The sequence below is a fragment of the Cyprinodon tularosa genome, unplaced genomic scaffold (assembly GCF_016077235.1).
Source record: "Cyprinodon tularosa strain WSP-4 unplaced genomic scaffold, ASM1607723v1 ctg350, whole genome shotgun sequence".
Lineage (NCBI taxonomy): Eukaryota > Metazoa > Chordata > Actinopteri > Cyprinodontiformes > Cyprinodontidae > Cyprinodon > Cyprinodon tularosa.
In genome coordinates, this window is record NW_024039064.1 from 146,123 (window position 1) to 165,665 (window position 19,543).

The following is a 19,543-nucleotide window of genomic DNA, read 5'->3' on the forward strand; positions in this document are numbered from 1 at the left end:
GGAACAAAATGAACTCCTTCCAAATCAAACCAGCTAGATTCCTAATCATTTCAAAAACTATTTAAGGCAGATTTAACGAGCACTTCCAGTAAGACAGCCAGAAAAATAAAACCACATTTTTGGATTAGTCAGACCAAACAAAAAACAAAACAAAGTCATGATATTTGGTCTAATAAAATAAAATTAAGTAAAGTACTTTTAAAAGTAAGCTTTCCCCTGCGCTAAAATGCTCAGGCTATGTTTTGGTTAAACACTATAAGGGTAGATCTTAACTATTGAAACTTTGTCATGAAAACCTACTCTATCTACATTTAGAATATATATTTATACATTTTATGCTTATATGCCTAATTTTACACCTTTTCCCTTTTTGATCTTGTACACCAGATATTCCCAAATTGAAGCAAAATGGACTAATGATTCAAATTAAGTTAAAATTTAGAATAATACAATTATAGAAATAATAGTAATGAAAACATCAAAAAGCATTTTTTGTTTTTGTCTATTTCTAAATGATGTTTCCATTTCTATTACCTTAAATGTCTCAGATTTATTTAGGTAGGAACCAAACTTGTGGAATCAGTGTCGTAGACCTAACATATTATCTTCCTAATTCTAAATAATTGTTAAAGTAGAATCCAATTAAATTCTGGATCGAGCCTAAGATTAGCAACTTATCTCCGAATTAGCTCCACCTAGGAGGTTTTTATTTTAAACTAGAACACGGTTTCATACCAAGGAAGGGGGAAACAAAAAAGGGTTATTTCTTTATTACATCCATCAGAAAATAATTAGGAAACAATTTGTCAAAGGAAAAAAAAAAAGCTGTATCCTACAGAGACAAGAAAAAAGCAACATGATCACTGGAGGGGAGAAATAAATGCACCGACTGCAGAAGGTAAGAAATCTATACAAACTTTACATGAGCGGCCACAAACCTTCTGTCAAGTAAAAAAAAGTGTTGAGTAAAGCATTGGGCTATGGAAATAATAAAAACAAAAATACAGAGATCTACATGATAATACAGGACATCACTGATGTCAGCTGCTTTTCACAAACAAACCTGTACGGGGCGACAGACCCGCCGGTTCATTTAGCAAACTCAAACAAACAGCTGTGGCAGAGAGAACATGAAGTTCTATCAGGTTACCTCCTCAACCAGGAGAAACGTACAATCAAAGTGCAACTATAGTGAGCTGGAGACAGCGCCAGCTTCTCCTCCTCAGGATTTTACTCATTTCCAACAAACCAATGGCTTAAAAAGCAACAACCCATCATTAGATCTTTTTTTTTCATTATTGGTTAGAAAATATAAATATCTCTGGTGTAGAAAAATATCACAGATGATTTGTTTTCATTACAAATAGAAAAAAAGAAATTCTTGGCAAAAATTCGACTGTCCAAAGTCAGAATGGAGAAGATGGGTTAAAATGATGGGAGTTTGTTGAGGAGCAGACCGTCGTATGAAGCGCAGCATTTTGGTTGGTTTTTTGAGAGATTCCTCGTCTTCCTAATCCTCTGCTCCTAAGCTAGCCATTTATGGAGAAAATCGGGGGGGAAAAAAACCAAACCAGGGCGTGTTTAAGTGAACAAAGCCAGTCTTGAAGAGTTTAGTCTTCATGTGTTCTGGGTGGATCCACCTCGCTTTGGCCCAAAGCCTCTGCTTCAGTCCTGCACCTTTTGGCCGGCCTGTCTTGTGCCACAGCTGGTGCGGTTTTGTGCTCTAGCACAAGCTCTAGTGAGCCGTTTCTGTCGTGGTTCGCTGCGCTGACTTGGCTGCAGCCGTTAGAGTTGTTGTCTGGGGCTGAAGGAGGAGGTTCTGCCTCTGGATGAGAGGGACCGTTGGACTGAACGCCTTCAAGCTTGACTTGGGTTGCATCTGGCAGATGAGACGGATCTACAGGATGACCCACAACACCTGTTAAGGAAGAAGAAAGCACTATTAAACTATATTAACACGCCGCCATGTGGGGATTTTTAAATAATTTTATCAGATTAAAGACAAATTCACACAACCATGCATTAATATTCAAGGGATATTCTTGTTTTTTTCAGTAATCTCAACTCAGTAATCTGAGAGTAAATTACAGGTGCTGGTCATAAAATTAGAATATCATGAAAAAGTAGATTGATTTCAGTAATTCCATTTAAAAAGTGAAACTTGTATATTATATTCATACATTACATACAAACTCATATATTTCAGATGTTTATTTTGTTTAATTTTGATGATTACAAATGACAACAAATGAAAATCTCAAATTCATCATATCAGAAAATTAGAATATTGTGAAAAGGTTCAAAATTGATGGCCCCTGGTGCCACACTCTAATCAGCTAATTAACTCAAACCCTGGATTTATAGTAAAAAAAAAAAAAACAGTTCAAGAGTCCAGAAACAAAAAACAAAATAAATTTTAAAAGATTGTTAGGTTATGTTTATACCAGAAGACTGAATGCAAGGTATTGTCTGCTGGATAAAAACAAAAAAAGAAGAAAAAAAACTCGATCAAATGATGATCTTAGTTAAAATTTTGTCCATTAAATCATCTCAAACAGTCTGTCCACTTCCTTCTCTAGCTTTTCCCCTAGGTTTTGCTTCTAGTTGGGTATTTGGTTGGACAGTCAGAGAGTGCGGCCGGCAGAGAAGGTAAACTGGGTGCTAAGCAATCTAACCTCACCTGCATTCTGAATAAGTTTGGTATTTCGGAGTTTAAACACACTAGAATCTATTTGGTCTTGTATGGAGTGAATTTTGCGTCACAAAACATTTGTGAATGGAAAATGCATTTTTTAATAATAAAAAAAAAAGGTTTTGAGATCTGCAAAAGTTACGTTTTTATTCCTTTTTTTTTTTTCAATGGAGTTTTACAAATTGCTTTCTTTTCAAATTCTTTACGTTCTCTTCAATTTAAGCCAAATAGAAATACTGGCTATTGACCAATGATGTTGTAGCTAGCTTCCAAGCAGACCAATAGAAATGCGTCTTCAGACGAGGAAAGCCCGCCCCCAGGAGGGAAGAGAATGTGATCTGGTTAAAGCAATTAGAAAAGAATACAGCTCAAAACTATAAAATCTGTAAACACTTTTTTTCTTTTAAGTTTAAAAATCTAAATGCTAAAATCATTTCAAATATTTTACATTTTTAATTTCTGGTTAGTTTTTTTTTTTTCCTTCTTTTTTTTTCAAATAAATGTTTTTTATTTCCATTTACAAACCATAAACATGCTTATGATTTAAACTTAAAATAGATTTTATTTGTTATTTTGTTTACGCAAGTTTAAAACAGCTCTCTGGACAATTTCATCTTTTTTAAAAGTGCAGCCTTGAAAAATAGTAAGAAAAACAATAAACAAACTTATGAACTCTGTTAGTCACAACTAAACAAGCCCATTTAGTGTGAATTATATACTAGGATTTTTTATTTATTTACGTGGAGCTTTTATTGACTCCTACAAAATCAGATTTGCATAATAGTTCTTAACTTCTGAAACAATCAGCGTTTCCATTGATCAACCTCTAGTTTTTCATCTTTATAAATGTTTCTAAAGGGATCTGAAAAGTCCCCAAATTAGCAGCAAAGCCTCTAAGCTGTAATCTTTAAATTATTTGTTTTCATGTTTTTCTCAAACACATCATCCCGTCTCATCCTGAATGCATCCCATCATCCGTCCCGACCAATTGCTACGCTTCTTTAAAGGACCTAGAGTGCAGACCGACTCACCGTTCTGACTGCTGCTGTCCTCCCTCTCAGAGTGGCTGGCGCTGCTGCTGGAGGTGGTGGGCGGGGGCGACGCCGCCCTACTGGACGTCACGCTCTCCGTCTCATCCAGTAATCTGTCCATGTAGTCCCTGAAACACAGCGGCGTCGGACCCGTTAGACACATCTGACCGAGGGTTAGGGTTGCTAATCCAACACTAATGTTAAAACACTAGAGTCCATTTAGATCCTCAAAACATTGTTGGGCATATTCCCGTCTCTTGATCAAATTTTCTTAAAGTAAACCCCCCCAACTTTAAAATATTTCACTGGGACTGGACATAATTGTAATAGACCGATTCAAAGTAGGGAATCCTTTAAAAATGGTGAGAAAAGTGTGTTTAGTTTCCCCATTCTGATACCTTCACATCAAATCCAGGTTAATAGAACAGACTGAATAGACTGAACACAACTTTTCCATTATTAAACATGGGGATGGAAGTGTCATGCTATGGGGAGGCTTATAGCAAAAGGACAGGAAGTGGTTCAGAGTTTAGATACAGGGCGCCGCTGAAGGGGAAAAAAAAAAAAAACCTAGAGGCTACAAAAGATGTTACACTCTGGAAGAGACTTAAAAAAAAAAAAAAATAGCAGAGATGAGGGAAAAATAACTCAAACTATCTGATAATGTGAAAAATAGCTCAGTAAAGTTCCCTCAAAATCAGTAGGTGAGATCATTTGCCAATTGAATAAGATTAATTATTTTTACAAAAACAAAATGATCCTATTTCAAGTGCATAATAGTGAATTATCTTATTTTAAGAAAATTCTTATTCTATTGGCCAATCATCTTATTTATACGGAAGAGGATTAGGGCCACTGGAAAAAGAAAAAAAAAAGTTAACTTATTTTTTTTAATTTTATTTCAGTATAGTATGGGGAAAAAGTCAGAATTCTGACTTTTTTTATTGTCAGAATTCAGTCAGAATTCTGAGATTAAAGTCAGAATTCTGACTTTTTTCCCATGTTAAACTGAAATAAAATTTTAAAATTAGTTAACTTTTTTTCTTTTTTTCAGTGGCCCTAATCCTCTTCCGTATATTTACTTCCTCAAATGAAAGCAAATACACTTATTTTATGAAAATAAAACCCATACAAGAAAAACCCAAAGAAAGAGCTTTAACACAAGACTGGAGTCTCTAATTGCACAAAGCTGCTAGAGTTGCTTCCCAGATCTAAATGCAGCAGCTATGAAGAAGTCTTAAAGGGCAGGTGAGAATAAATATACTTTCATTTTTGGCTTAATTTGTAAATAAAGAAAAGAAATTCATTACCGAATTTACACTACCCCTAAAAAACCGATCCATGCCGAGAGCGGTCTGAGCTCGGATCAGTTAACCAGGCCAAGTTCGGTTCTGATGACCGTTTACGCATCACGCTATCTCGGTTCCTCGACTGCTCGCCTCCTAGTGACGATCTGCGGTATTACTGCCAGTATTGAAGGAGGAAATCAAGCAGTTGGTGGCGGTAATGCACCAAAAGTTGTTTGCCAACCGCCATAATACACAAGAAGAAGACGAAGAAGGAGGGAATCAAGCAAATCAAAATGGCGGCGCCCGTCACATTCAGAAAGTGCTTGATTATTATTACTGTACTTCGGTGTTTATTTAAAATGCCATTATTTAAAATGTTGCGTGTAGAAGACTTCGATTGTTGTTAATAGTTGAAGAAGAAGTTGTTCTTCTTCTTCTGTTTCTGGAGGGGCATTACCGCCAACTACTGGAATGGAGTGTGAATCGTGATGTGCATTCAGACGGAGATGACGCGTTCTGCTCATGCGCTCTTGTTATCAGAGAACCGAGCCAGGGAAAAACCGAGCCGAGCCCACCTCTGGAACTGGTCTGCAGTTAGCGCGGTTCGGTTGTGTCTAGCTTGGTTCAGTTCAGTTTGCTTTCCATTTACACACGATAAGTTATCTCAGTTACTGAGCTCGGACCGGTCTCGGCACGGTTTTTCAAGGGTAGTGTAAATGGGGTACATAATTCATTGCACTTATGCAATACTTTGTGTTGGTCTCTCCTTAAGAAACTCAGTGTAGACTCTCTTGGTTGTTTTTAAAACATAATAAAACGTATTACAGTTCAAGGGGAAAGAATATCTACTTAGAATTTCTTTTTCCAAAATTTTTATTGAAATATCCTGGGCTGTAAATCTGAATGACAGAAAAACATTTCAGTTCATATCTGGGTGTTTTGCAGGATCTCTTTTGAAGACTTACGTGACTCCAGGGTGAAGGTTGTATTTCCTTTTTCCAAGCCTGGTTTGCTGTGCAAAGAAATCATAACGCTCAGACTTCTTCCACATGTAATAAAAGGCCACACATTCTCCTACAGACCTAGTTCTCACCTGAAAGATTTGAACCGGTAGAAATAAAGTCACCATTATTAAAATCATCCGAAGAAGCAGTTTGGTACAAGTCAAACACACGACAGATTAAAAATTAAAAGCTCATGATTACAAAATCAAATCTCTCATAAATAATTCATAATTAAAAACATTCCCAGTTATAATTAAGTGGTATAAATAAAAATCAGTTTTATACAACTGAATAAATTAATTATTAGGACATCTCTCACCTTGTTGGCCTGTATTAAATGAAAATCTTTCCCATAAGCACGTAGTCCTTGTTCAAAGTTTCTACATTCCTCTTCAGTCCAAACCGATATCTCCTCTGTTAGATAGAAATTGAGCGTTAAATCTGAACGTTTTCAACATTTTCAAAAATAACATTATGCTATCATTTATGGTCTAGAATAGGATTATTGACACACAGAGTGAACCGGATGGTAAGGAAGCTTTAAAGGACCATCACAGCTCATTAACAGAAACGATACCATAAAAAACACAACCGACGCAACAAAGATTGATCTTAAAATAAGATTTAAAATTCTTAAAAGTATTTGCCCCTAATTTAAGCAGGTAAACAAAATGGTCCGCGAGCAGAATGAGAATGTTTGCGCTTAGAGTAATTAGATGTGTGCCATGAAATGATATAATGGATTTGTTGTTTTTCTTATTTTAAACACAAATAATCTTATTCCAATCGCAAATTCTTTTACTTACTTACTCTTTCAAGAATTATTGACTTGCTTCTATTTCAGTTTTAGCAGTGTACATCAAACTGTTTTTGGGACGCACTTAAACTGCTTGTTTTGGTGTCAGACTAGAACAGAGGCCTCATTCTGATCCAACTTCTGCAATTAAGTCAGAATGAGATGATTGTAAATTCAGACACATCTGATTTTTTTGTGTTTTCAAACCCAAAATAAAAACACAATAGTATTTTTTTGGCTTTCTGACTAAAATGGAAATCTGATAACAAATCTGGCTTATCGTTTTTCTTTTTTTGTTTTAGAGAAGCAGCCTGACCCAGAAGTTCCTGCTGCCTCATATCAAATCAAGCGCCCTCTAGATTTCTAAGATCTCTTTCAGGCACATAAGCCTAGAAGAGATCAGATAAATATAAAGGTGTCTTTCCATTCAGGGCCTTATAGGCCTAGACTCATTATTCTTGCATCAGTCTAATAAGAAAAACAAAAAGAAAAACATTCGTTGATTAAAAACCCCCACTAACATTGGATTGCAAATTAAGGGAGCAGCAATAAATCTAATGATATAATATGATCTAATGCTGCTGAATTCAGTATCGGCCAATACCAACATAAGGAGAAAAAAAAGCTAATATTGAACAAAAATAAAGGCCAACAAATGTATCAGTGTATCTCTAATATATATACATATATATATATATATGTACAGACAGACTAAAACAACTGTGCAAAATATGCCAAAATTGTAAATAATAAAAAATTATATATATATATATATTTTTTATTACGGCCGATGACGTCACCATCCCAGCAGACATTAGTGCTGCGATCTTCCCCCAATATAAAGTTATTGCGTAACATGACATGTCATTCCCACGCTGGTATTTAATATAACAGTGGGCATGTTTACTTTATTTAGTGGCTGCAATGATTGTCTAATATTTAGTAAATCACCAGCCTCCTAAATCCCTCGCTTTGGCAACAACATTTCCTGTCAAGGTCTCGCTGTCAGCATTTCAAAATAAAACACAATCAACAAACAAATGGTTTCTTTCAGAGCGGTCCCAGTCATACACCTTAATTCTTAGGGGTGTAAATCACATCCATCATGTCGATTCGATTCAGTATCGATTTCCTGACCCAACGATTCGATTATTTTCGATACTCAAGAATACACCACGATTCGATTCGATTAATTTTTTAGCTGTAATATCGTTATGCATTTTTTTTTTTTTTGAAACAGCAGTTGTATCAAAAAATACTGCAAAAATTCTGCAGATAATCAGTACAATGAGTGCAATGCAATATCGCGGCTGCAGACGTCCCGTCCCCTTGAGAGACGCTCCGCTGCTCCTCTCCCAAATTGTAGCTGACTGCAAACAGTGCTTGAGACAGGAGGCCGGCTTGTTTTGTTTTTATGACCGAAATTGCAGAAAACAACTCGTGAAGTTTGACCCGCTAGAAGAGCGAGATGTGCGAGAACGCTGGGACCCTTTTTCCACCTGGATCTCCGCTCTTTTTGGCCCTCATGTCCCTCCGTCGTCGGACTAAACTCTCCCCCACTTCCTCACCGCCTCGGCCGTATCTAGACCCACAGCGTGTAGCACAGACCACGCTTCAATATTGAGCATAATTTAAAAATGTCTGTGTCAAGCAACACACTGCTGTAAGAGTATAACCAGGAAGCGAGGTAGGAGGGCAAAATAGGTTTAGCGCCACCGCAGCACGGGAGGGAGAATTACGCCCAGGAGCAAATGAATAAAAATAGACAGGAGGAAAAAAACAAAAAAACATGAATCGATTCTCTTGCGGACGTGTCGATGCATCGGATCGTCGGCTGTTGGATCGATGCATCGATACAAAACGATTATTATTTACACCCCAAGTAATTCTACTAAACATCTATGGACCGAGGTTGAGAAAATATTGCAGAAGATGAGATCAAAAGAGTTTTTTTTTTTATGTTTGTGTATTGACTCAAGCACTTCTATGGTTCTCACCTCGAGCTGCTTTCACGTTAAACCTCAGTCTTCTTAGAGCTTCCTCTGAGTCAAAGTCACATTTCACCAGCTCATACAAAGCCTACAAAGAAAAAACAGAAGCAAACTCAAATCAATCATATGAAATAATTAATGCATTTGATCTAATAAATCAGGTAAAACATTGATGCTGCTTTCACACCGACTGAAACGATGCTTGTCCACATTAAAGTTGTAGGGAGGCGGCAGTTCCAATTGTTGCTTTTCCGAATTCTCCCAAGCGGTGCCCGACTTTACACCAGTGAATAAAGTGAATGTGATTTGTCGAGGGGGTGGAATTGTTGTGGCGGAAGGTTCGCAAGCAGGTTTGATTGTGGCCGGTTTGTCGGAAGCATCTTGCTAACCAGTTAGCAACTTAGTGCTAGTAGGTTCCCAATGGGAAATTACATTCGGACCAAGTAGTACTTGGCAACGACACTGTCAAGTAACGCTATGGACGGCGGAAACATGCAAGAGGAGGAGAGTTTAGTGTCGGAGGTCGTGGATGAGTCTCCATCATACATTTTTTATTTAGAGTAGGAAAGCGGGGACGAAGATGTTGTGGAAGAGGACGCCAGGGCGGCAGAAGCTTGGTTTGGTGTAGAAGGCTCACAGCCGTACATGTTTGAGCCCTTGCCTCGCAACGCTACCAGTCCTGTTAGCTCTACGCCTGCTGAAGACACAGACGTCCATCCCCGTGAACACTGGGACAGAACTCAATGGGGAAGGAAATGATTCTGAATTCAACTGTTACGTATATTAGCTGCGACATATGAATCAAGAGGCTATGGCCGGAAAAATAAAATTGATTGACAGAAGACCGTTGATATATGATTGGCCGAATGTAGGTGTACAAGCTGACGTATAACTAACTGGCCTGCATAAGATAACGGGGGGGAAAAAAACAGATTTTAAGAAAGGATTTTTTTTTTTTTACAGAAATTTTCTAACTTTCGGGACAATATGGTCTGATAAAAGGTACGATAATATAAATGAGAAAAAGAGTGGCTATTTACTAAATACAACTAGAGAACACTGTGGTTGGGGGCCACGTCTGGATTGACTAAATACTGGTTGTGGGACAAGAGTCCCTTCCAGGGCTATTTTCATCTCACCTGAGATGAAAGTTTGACGACCTGCTGACCAGCCACGGTGCCTTTACATCCTACCAGGACATGACCATCACATAGAGGAGCCTCTCTCTGATTGGTTGTTTTGGTTTAGATATTTCAGATCGGGTGTCGGCTGCTTGTGAAGCACCTCAGATTCTTAAATGCTAATAACCTTCTCCTCCAGCTGTGCTGTGGAACCTCCTTATAGACTTCAAATATGTTGAAAGTCAGAGACATAATAAAAAAAAAATCTTCAAAATTTAACTTCCACGAAATAAAAAAAACAACCTTTTTTTGTGAAACAGACAGGAGTTATGATTTAATAGAAGGGAATTCTAAAACAGTGTAATAGGAAAACCAAAAGGGTTTTTTTGTCTATCGGGACACGGAGTAGATCTATGGACTGGACTAAATGATGGGTGTAAATGGAAACCAGTTTAACACACTGTGCAGAAAGGAGCTTATTGGAAAATGTGTTGCATAGGATGGGTATATCATAGGCTAAAAATAGCAATGAAAATGTAATGTTTAATGTGAGGGTACTCTAAAGGTTTTTGATGTGGAGAGATGAATAATTATTGGTGTGTATAAGAAGGCAGGAAATTATGATACCTTGTGTCTTCCACCTGTTCCTTTTGGAGCAAATCAACTATTAATCTTTTTAATTTATTGCTGTTTTACTTCTATTAGTATTAATATAAACCAGCTGCTCCTGCTGCTCAAAGCGTGTTCGGTTTGAACGCAGCATTAGACCTCCGACTGCTGAACAGACGGAATCATTTCAGCATCCTGACAACCATTAGTGTGTGACGTCTCTTAGGCGGCGAGTGAACATTTTACCCTTAATGTTTGACGATATAGAAACAAGCAAAGGAAAAACTAAAAAAGTTGGGTGACGTAGTGCGGTGAATGTGATCTAATTTACAGCACTGCCTGCTGTAGATCAGTTAAAGCTGGTTCTGATAGGAACGGATAAGGTCTAATTTTAAGCCTGTTTGATTAGCATTAAGCTTTATATTAGTTGTTTCACCTGTTCATTGTCTTTGATATGAGATCCCTCTGGTATTGCATCCACTCCTTTCTCCTCTCCGGTTCGCCTCGACGCCTCCGTCAAAAACTCCACGACTTTTCCCTCGGGGACACAATCAGGGTTCCACAACAACTGGTCGTCGTTTTCATAGACTAGACGGCGAAATTTAAATCAATAAAACGGTTAGAAGGGTCGACCCTCATATCAACAGAAACACCAGCAGACACTTTAACATCAGAGAGGAAGACAACAACCAGACTTACTTCTCTCGTTTTCTTTGTATTTACACAAACCGACCGGAGTCTCTGCCTGATACATAGAACCCACCATAATCTCCTGTTGGTAGAAACAAATAGTTACTCACAACCACACAGATAACTTATAGCTCTTTTACTTTCCATTTTTACAGGCAAATATAGCACTTTGGTTATTGCGTAAGTGCGAGCCCACCTTCTTCCAGTCTTCAGAGGGAACATAGTCCTCATCTTCCTCCGACTCCTCCTCTACATCATGATTACCTGAGAAGTGTCATAAAGGTTAGAAAAGCGGCTGCTTCTTAATGCAAACATTAGGAAATGCCGCTTGTAGACTCTTACTTTCAAAGTACTTGGCGCGGCGGATCAGTTCTGCCGTCCCGAGCGATCGGACTGAGCGTGTGCGGCCATCAGAAGAGGTCTGAGGATCGCTGCCTTGCTCTGATGAAGCCTTAAAATCTTCACCCTAAAAGAAAACCAAACAGGACCTTATAGAGATTTAACAAACACGCCTCTGAGACAGGAATGTGAAACTTGGACATTAACTTTTATTGTATTTTGCTGGGATAAGAGAAACGATTATATGTTTTGTAGCAAAAGACTCAATGGCTTTTCACTTTATGTCCCCCCTGCATTCGATCAGAGCCCAGAAAACACGAATGATGCTCTTAAAAATAAAACAAATGCATTATAAAGTAGGCTTTCTGACAAAACTACATACTTTATGCCATACAACTGAGCTGCTAAATAACAGCATTTATTCATGTTTTGAAATACTAAGATATTGACTAAGACATTTACCAATTAGCATTATCAGATATCGGATGAATGATGCAGATCCAGCATTCTGATCCAGTCATTTCTGGTTTAATCGGTATCCTACACAGCAATACAGTTACAGCAATCTAGTGACTTTTACTTTATGATTTAACGCTGATCACGTAATCGCGCAGAGCAAACACAGCAGCTAGTGATGATTCAAATTTTTAACATTATTTATGCCATGTGTGATGCATTTACTCACATGGCAAGATATACTGTTAATTATAAATTAGCACTGGGTCAGCATGGGTTATGGTGCAACCCGCTCAGCCCATGTATCAGTGCTGGATTTGAATAATATGGATCAGTGCATCTTGACTCACAATTGATGGTTATTAGATGAAAAATTGTCCAAACGGACTCCAGGCCGATTAACTGATGCATTACTGGTTTCAAAGATGGAAATATTAAGAAAGAAAGGTTAAGATAGTAAATAATGTGGCCGAAATGGAAGAAAACTTGAATTTGCGATTGAATTTCAATTCTATTGGACTATTGATTATTTGCACAGTAGCTTTCCATGATTCATTTTTCCATGTCCTGGTTTTAAATCACAGCTAAAACACCAGCATACCTCATTCTTTTTCAGCTCTCCAGTGCTTCTGCTACTTTCATCATGATCAAGGTCCTCTTCTTCATCCTCTTCATCCTCTTCCTCTGGTTCTTCATCTTCCTCCTCCTCTTCCTCTGCAGGAGATCTGCCCCCATAACCATAAAGACTAAGTAGCTCATGTATGGGCATCTCGCCCTCCTGTAAAAAAAAAGGTCATTCAACCAATAATCCAGGCATCAGTGAATTAGAGAGAACAGATAAAAAGATGTTGATGTGTTTAAAATTCTTGAACCTTAAAATTCACAGTAAAATACGTGATTTGTTTTTTCTTTTTTTAACTTTAGTTTTCTGTTTTTGTTCTTTTACCGTAATACTGACTGAAACCCAAAACGACTGAAATGTTTCACACAAACCCGAGCTAGATCTTCGATCTCGTTGGAATTGGTCTCATCTGTTGCCTCCAGCAGCTCCTCCTCCTCCAGGGTACGTTCATCATCGAAGTCGTGAACAAGCATGTCCGCCGACGGATCAAAATCGTGGTCATCAGAACCTGCTGAGCCTCCTGGAAAAATTCAATGTAGAAAAAAAGTCTGAGCTAAAACTAAAACCAAGATCTCACAAATCTTTGTGTATAAGACAACAGATCAAATTATTATAAGAGAACATTCAAAATAATAAAAGAACTATCATTATCAATATTAGCAGTTGATATTCTGAGGGAGGGGCGTTGAATGGTCTACATATACCAAAGGCAATGCAGAGAAACAAAAAACAATCTACCTGGGCTCGCATTCCCGAGGGAGGGCTGAAACACAGGAAAAGGAGGGGCATAAAGTTAGGAAGACAGAAGAAATAAATCCAAACATATGCAGGACGTAGTATTAGATGATAAAAAAATAAATAAATAAACAACATCCCAAACAAGCAGAACATTCATAACCAAGTGTAAGAGAGTGATTTATCTATATACAAAGGTTCAAAATCCAAAAAACCCCAAAAAGAGTGAAGGGACGAATCAAACTTCACAGACGTTTCATAGGAGGCAGAAACGCTAATTAAAATTTGCTTTAATGGTCCACAGATGATATAGATGTTAAATATCAAGGTGATAAAACCCAGGGAGAACAGTGGGGAAAACTACTGAAGAAAGTGAATAGTAGTCATAAATATTACAGTTGTCAAAACATTCAACTTTATAGTACTTTCCTTATATTGTGAAGCCTTACATAATAAGGTGAAATATTACTTTAAAATGTAAAAAACAAAAATGTGGCTCAATATTAGCAGAAAAAAATAAGCTGATTAGGGCTGAAACAATTGATCAGATTAATTGTGATTATTCAATTACTGAAATAATCGTCTACTCGTTTTGCACTTGTTTAATCATCAAATGGAGCATTGACTCTAAAACAAGCCTTCAGCTGACAGAGCAACCCACTTAGAGCAGTAACTAGGACCGAAATCGTAAAAAAAATATATAAATATTTTGCATTTATGGCGGAAATTTTTTTTTCATCTATCAAAATGCTCTATTAAGAACTCTATAAAAGAAAACGTTTTACTTTTGGTGTAAGTTCTGTAAAAAAAAAAAAAGAAAAAAAAAGGAAAGGATTAGTCTAAGGAACCTTTTATTACTGATTATTAATCAATCGGAAAACTAATCAACAGATTTATCAGTTAGCAAAATGACGGCTGGTTGCAGCCCTAAAGCTGAAACATTGAAACAACTTATTTTATGCTTATCGGGTGCTGACCAGTGATTGGCTGGTGGAAAGCTAAAAAACAAAATTACTATATTCTAATCTTTTTTTTTTCTATAAGTGAACACAACACACCCAAATCTTAGCATGTGTTGAAGGCCTCTATCCTGTGCAGGTTGTGACTCATGAAGGGAGACTCGCTTAGCCATTTTCCAAACCAATGGCTGTTCAAAAGTAAAATCAGAGACAAACAAAAGGTGTGGGAGGTTTTTTTTATGAAGAGAAAAATGGCAGTTCTACATCATACTTCGTAATTTGGACCACTTCTTAATAAGAGGGCAAGATTTATGTGAAAACAAGAGCTCCTGTAAACATGTACATTTGCTAGCACATTAAGTAACTTTGTAACAAGCTGTTATTATTATTGTCTTGTTCTTTGTAATCTTTAGGTATTACCTTCTTAAGTTGTAACAGACATCGCTGTACATAACAGTGCTCATATACTGCAGCATTTTTAAAAGATTGATTTTAGGTTTCTGGCCTTTTGTCAGTCATTTTAATGCAAATAAAAATAAATTCCTCTTCTGAACTGTTGAAATGACATTCTTGTTTGTAAAAGAGAAAATCTTCTCTTAAGTGGTCTTCTTTATATATTTTGTGGAGATTAAAATAAAATAAATGAGCATCTTGTTTAAGAGCAAAATCAAAAGGTATGTTGTAGTTGCTTTTATTAAGCTTTATTTCTAAAATACCTCTTCCCCTCACAGTAACAATAAAAACGGAGGGAGAAAAACTCCAAAACCTGGTAAAATGATTTAGACAAACAAAATATGATTCACTGAACAAATTAGAATATTAAAATTAAAAGTTAATTTATTTCAGTCACTAATGCAACAATTGAAAACTTCATAATTAATTACATGGAGCTTGGTGTTTTTATACCTTTATTACTGCTAATTATTGCATAATTACATGAGGCCAATACATAGCATGAAAAACTTGGACTTTATGAAAGATAGTTGAACAAATGTTGAACAAAATGTACATTTAATCAGAACAAATATTTTACTACAGAGCAGGAACGTGTACATTAATACACAAATGGCATTATTCAGTTGGATTTTTTCTTAGATGATTTTTTTTCTTTTTAGCTTCTTTGGTAAAAAACCTGATTCCAACATAAAAAATAATTTTCTACTGAGCCATTTGTTGATAAATACTGACTAAATATATATTTCTTTCTCCAAAAAGTGAAACAATTTAAGGTATTTTTACACAGAGATCCAATACTAAGTTTACTAGACTGAAAATGACTGGTTTAAACTCATTGTTTTAGGTCTACCTCCTAACCTCCCCATAAACAAAGTAAAAAAAAAAGAAAGAAAAGAAAAAAAGACAACCCCTCCTCAACAGGAGGACCATTCGGCGACCACCCCGAGCTATGGAGCCATTGCTGCATCAGTGGGAGGTGTGCGGAGTCCAAAAAAAGCGCGCCTGATGCTGCTGAGCCCTAAAAGCTCCCAGCAACTCAATGGGACACAAAGGCTACATGACCGCTTCATGTCAGGAACATGTCGTTTCATCCATGTCACTATAGCCAGAACATTCAAAATGCAACGGCTTTCATAAGCTGGACTAAATCAGTTTCCTTTAATAAAACACCGCTTAGTGAGTTCATTTTCTCAACTCGCTAACTTCAATACAAGTTGTAAGCTAATTTTACCTCCATAGAATTCCGCTAAGAAACCCAAGTTTAGCTCACCATCAACAAACGGCAAATAAGAATAAACACAAAGACTTAAATAACCCTAAAACATGAAAATGTCCCATAAAAAGTTTTCCCATACGATGATGAATACCTCAGAGAAACCGTGAAGTAATAAACACCGCAGCTAGATGAAGTACCTCTAGGCTAGCGCGGCTAATGCTAGCTAAATCCGAAGTTTACAAAACATTTTGGACTCAAATAAATGACCGCCCTCTAGCAAATCAATACGCAGCATTTTCATTTGTTTTAAAACCGTCGACACGCAGATAATGTGCGCACATTCAGAAAAAAAAATTTACTATTGCGTATGATGAGAAATATTTTTTCTGAGTATTTATTTCACTTTCTTACCTCCGCCATGTCTGCTATCCAGCAAAGTGACGTCAGAGGTCAACGTCAGTTCCCCGGATGCGGAGCTCCGCCCACCTGCAATATCCGCACCTTTAAAGCTAAAATGTTAAGCAAAATTAAGTTAATTAATGCTGTTTTTTGTTTATTTTGAATGTATTTAGGGGTGCAGTTAGTATTCATTGTTAAATAACCCGAATTCATTGGTGTGGAAGTCATTATAAAGTTGCTCAAATACAGCTTTTCATCTGTAAATAAATCAGTGCAGAGAGAGTGAACCTCCGGATTACGCGCTCATCTGATAAACGCGCTTGCTGCTCGTGCTTATGAGCACGTAGATCTGGAACAGCAGCTTGATGTGATAAAATGATATCAATGAAAATTTGTTTGAATCTAGGCAATTCAATGTTTTACATGAATGAATCAGTAAAATAGCAAAATCAAAGCAAAAAAAAAAAAAGCAAGTGGATGGATAAAAATAAGATAAAAGCAGGTACTGAAGCCAATAAAACAGTCAGACCATAAACTTAAACTAATAATACCTCAGTTAACAGTTTAACTTTAACAGTAAAAGCCGGTTCTAAAAAAAAACCGATTTTTAACTTGGAAGAATGACCTGACTACTTTAAAAAAGTAAAAATATAGAGGTATAAAAAATTAGTTTGAAACGTTTTTTTAATTATTGATTAATTGTTACTTTATTATTCACACCCTAAATTGTATTTTGTCACAAATCCATATGAAAAAGCTTTTGACTTTAAGAAAAAAAGAGGCTGTAAATTCAGCCTACGCAGTGTTAAATATGAAGTGTCAATGTACATTGACTCTTTTAGAGTTATTACAACAACAACTGGTGTAAAATATACACTATGTAGCGTTCTGATTTAACACTAATTCAAAGTGGGACTAAATGCACTTTTAAAGTGTTACTTTAACACTGCAGAATTTACTGTATAGTTGTTCACAATTGCAAAGTATATATATTAGCCGCAGTTCCCCGTCTGTGGAATGCCCTCCCAGACCACCTTAGGGCCCCACAGATGGTGGACTGTTTTAAGAAAGGATTGAAAACTTTCCTTTTTAGAAATGCTTTCAATTGCTAATTTTTAGACTTTATAATAGGCTACGTATGCCTTCAAATTTTTTGATTTTAATGATTGTCTTTTACTCTGTTTTAATGTTATGGTCTTTTAACCTTTGTTTTGATCTTCTCTTTTTGAACTGTAGCACTTTGAGATTTGAATTCAAATGTAAAGTGCGCTACAAATAAAATTCATTATTATTATTATTAACTATTCCTAAAAAAATTAAAAAATCTGAGCGGCCTTCAGTAGAAATGTAGAACCATCTTTTGATGCAGAGCAGACGCAGAACCACTTGCAGATTAGATGATACCACAAGTTCTCAGGTTTATTGCATGTTAGACTTAGACAGATTTAACTGTCATTTTGTACACACAGTGTATACAAAAAAAAATAAAAAATTGTTCAGTACAGCTCTCAAGACATTTCCATTTTTTAAGTGCAGCAGTGATAAAATGTAAACAAACTGGTATGTGATATACAGTTTTCAACATTCAGCGCTTTTTTTTTTAAACCCCATTTTATACAACATTCAGCAGTCTAATGGCAGTGCAGAAGAAGCTGTTATGGAATCTGCTGGACCTGCTATTATAACACATTCTCTGGTTAAATATTCAGGGTTGCTGTTCATCTGGTTAGCCTCTATCTCATCCTGAAGAATCAATAATCCCTTGTTGTTCACATCATGTTTATGTGATCAGGGTGATGAAACGTGTTGTTTTTTCTCAACAAATGGTAGTTTACATGTAACCTGACTCCGCCAGATGGATTTGCTACACATATCTATCTGGAAATCTTCCGTTGAAGTAATTTTGGGAAGGGGCGAAAATACTGGTTAGCTGATTGGCCTATGTTGGTGATAGACGGGCCAAATAAACCAATCAGATCAACGAAGCGTATGACGTACTAACTTAGCGACGACAAAGAGGAGCCAATTGATGCATCAAACTCTTGCCGAAACCAGTCGGGAGAAGAGCAAAAACATCTTTTCCTCTGAGAAAAGCCTCCAGAGCAGTGTTTTGCTCTTCTTTCAGTGAAGAAATACTCTGTAATTTTGATAAAACTTGCTCGATAGCCACGCTAACGCTAGTTTCATCGGCTGAAGCCGCCATGTTCTTTAGACTGAACTGTCGCGCTTCTCGTTGCGTCACACCTCAACCCGCCTTAAAGCCAACGCTGATTGGACGTTTGTTTGGTGAACGGCTCCAAATTTTCTTTAACGGAGAGTCTCCAGACTGATCTGCAAGTGAAACCTTGAAAGCTCGCGAGTTCAGGATGGTCTCACGAGGCTAGTTTACATGTAGGTCGGAAAGCTGAATTTTGGTCTTATTTCTTATTCTTAGACTTAGATGAAATGAAATTTCGGTTTGTACAGCTCTCATGCCAATTCCATTTTCTTAAAGTGCAGCAGCGATCGAATGTAAACACTGGAGAAAAAAAACACGGTGCAAAAAAACACATTTCATATGGTCCAGTTTGATGCAGAGACTGTGATATGATTTACAGTTTTTTCAGCTTTATTTTTTTTCTTTTCTTTTTCAACATTCAGCAGTCTAATGGCAGTGGGGAAGAAGCTGTTTTGGAATCTGCTGGATCTGCATTAAATGCATGGTGGGGGTGTGAGGGGTTATTTTGCCGTGGTGCATTACTTTGCTTTTTTGTTCTGTTTCCTATGGCTTTAAAATATTTTCAAAGTAATGGCTTCCTGCCTCCCCATATTCCACAGAGTTCAGAGATTTTGGTATATAAAATAATCACACTAGTGTTCTTGTAAATAGATTGTCCTACTTGAGCTGCTGACCTCCGCAGCTTCTCCTGAGTTATCATCAGCATATTTACCTATTCTTTATTTCTAACTCTGTCCTGCCTGTCACCCCAGATGGAAGAGTAGGCTACAGCTTGATTGCTAAGCAGCAGTGCTGGACAATTTCCATTTTTAAACAAGGGTTTAAACACTTTTTTGTATGATAAATAAAGTTTGGGATGTTGCTACCCAGATAGTCATATAGCTTAGTGCATAGTGCAATAATCCAGGTCAACTACTGTG

At 36.9% G+C, this 19,543-nt stretch overlaps 1 protein-coding gene across 2 annotated transcripts; it reads right to left on the reverse strand.

Annotated features, from left to right (window-relative positions):
• Positions 1-1,486: 1,486 nt before the first annotated feature.
• On the reverse strand, positions 1,487-16,520 carry mier1b (mesoderm induction early response 1b, transcriptional regulator). Of its 2 annotated transcripts, none has more exons than XM_038295131.1 (13): positions 16,418-16,520; positions 13,379-13,403; positions 13,012-13,160; positions 12,620-12,796; positions 11,566-11,689; positions 11,420-11,487; positions 11,233-11,305; positions 10,970-11,121; positions 8,810-8,891; positions 6,336-6,430; positions 5,978-6,024; positions 3,724-3,851; positions 1,487-1,918 (listed from the first exon to the last, which is right to left on the reverse strand). In XM_038295131.1, exons 1-13 carry the CDS (start codon positions 16,424-16,426, stop codon positions 1,611-1,613), a joined length of 1,437 nt encoding a protein of 478 aa, XP_038151059.1. In that variant the 5' UTR covers positions 16,427-16,520; the 3' UTR covers positions 1,487-1,610. The 2 variants fall into 2 exon arrangements, with proteins under 2 accessions (XP_038151059.1, XP_038151058.1); XM_038295130.1 differs by having other exon boundaries at positions 5,978-6,105.
• Between the last annotated feature and the right edge of the window lie 3,023 nt (positions 16,521-19,543).

Bases quoted from the DNA above. Each gene is read 5' to 3' on its own strand.
- mier1b (XM_038295130.1), bottom strand. The intron at 11,488-11,565 runs GTAAGAGTCTAC...GACACTTCTCAG, and splicing joins CCGCGCCAAGTACTTTGAAA to GTAATCATGATGTAGAGGAG. The intron at 11,122-11,232 runs GTAAGTCTGGTT...TTCGCCGTCTAG, and splicing joins ATACAAAGAAAACGAGAGAA to TCTATGAAAACGACGACCAG.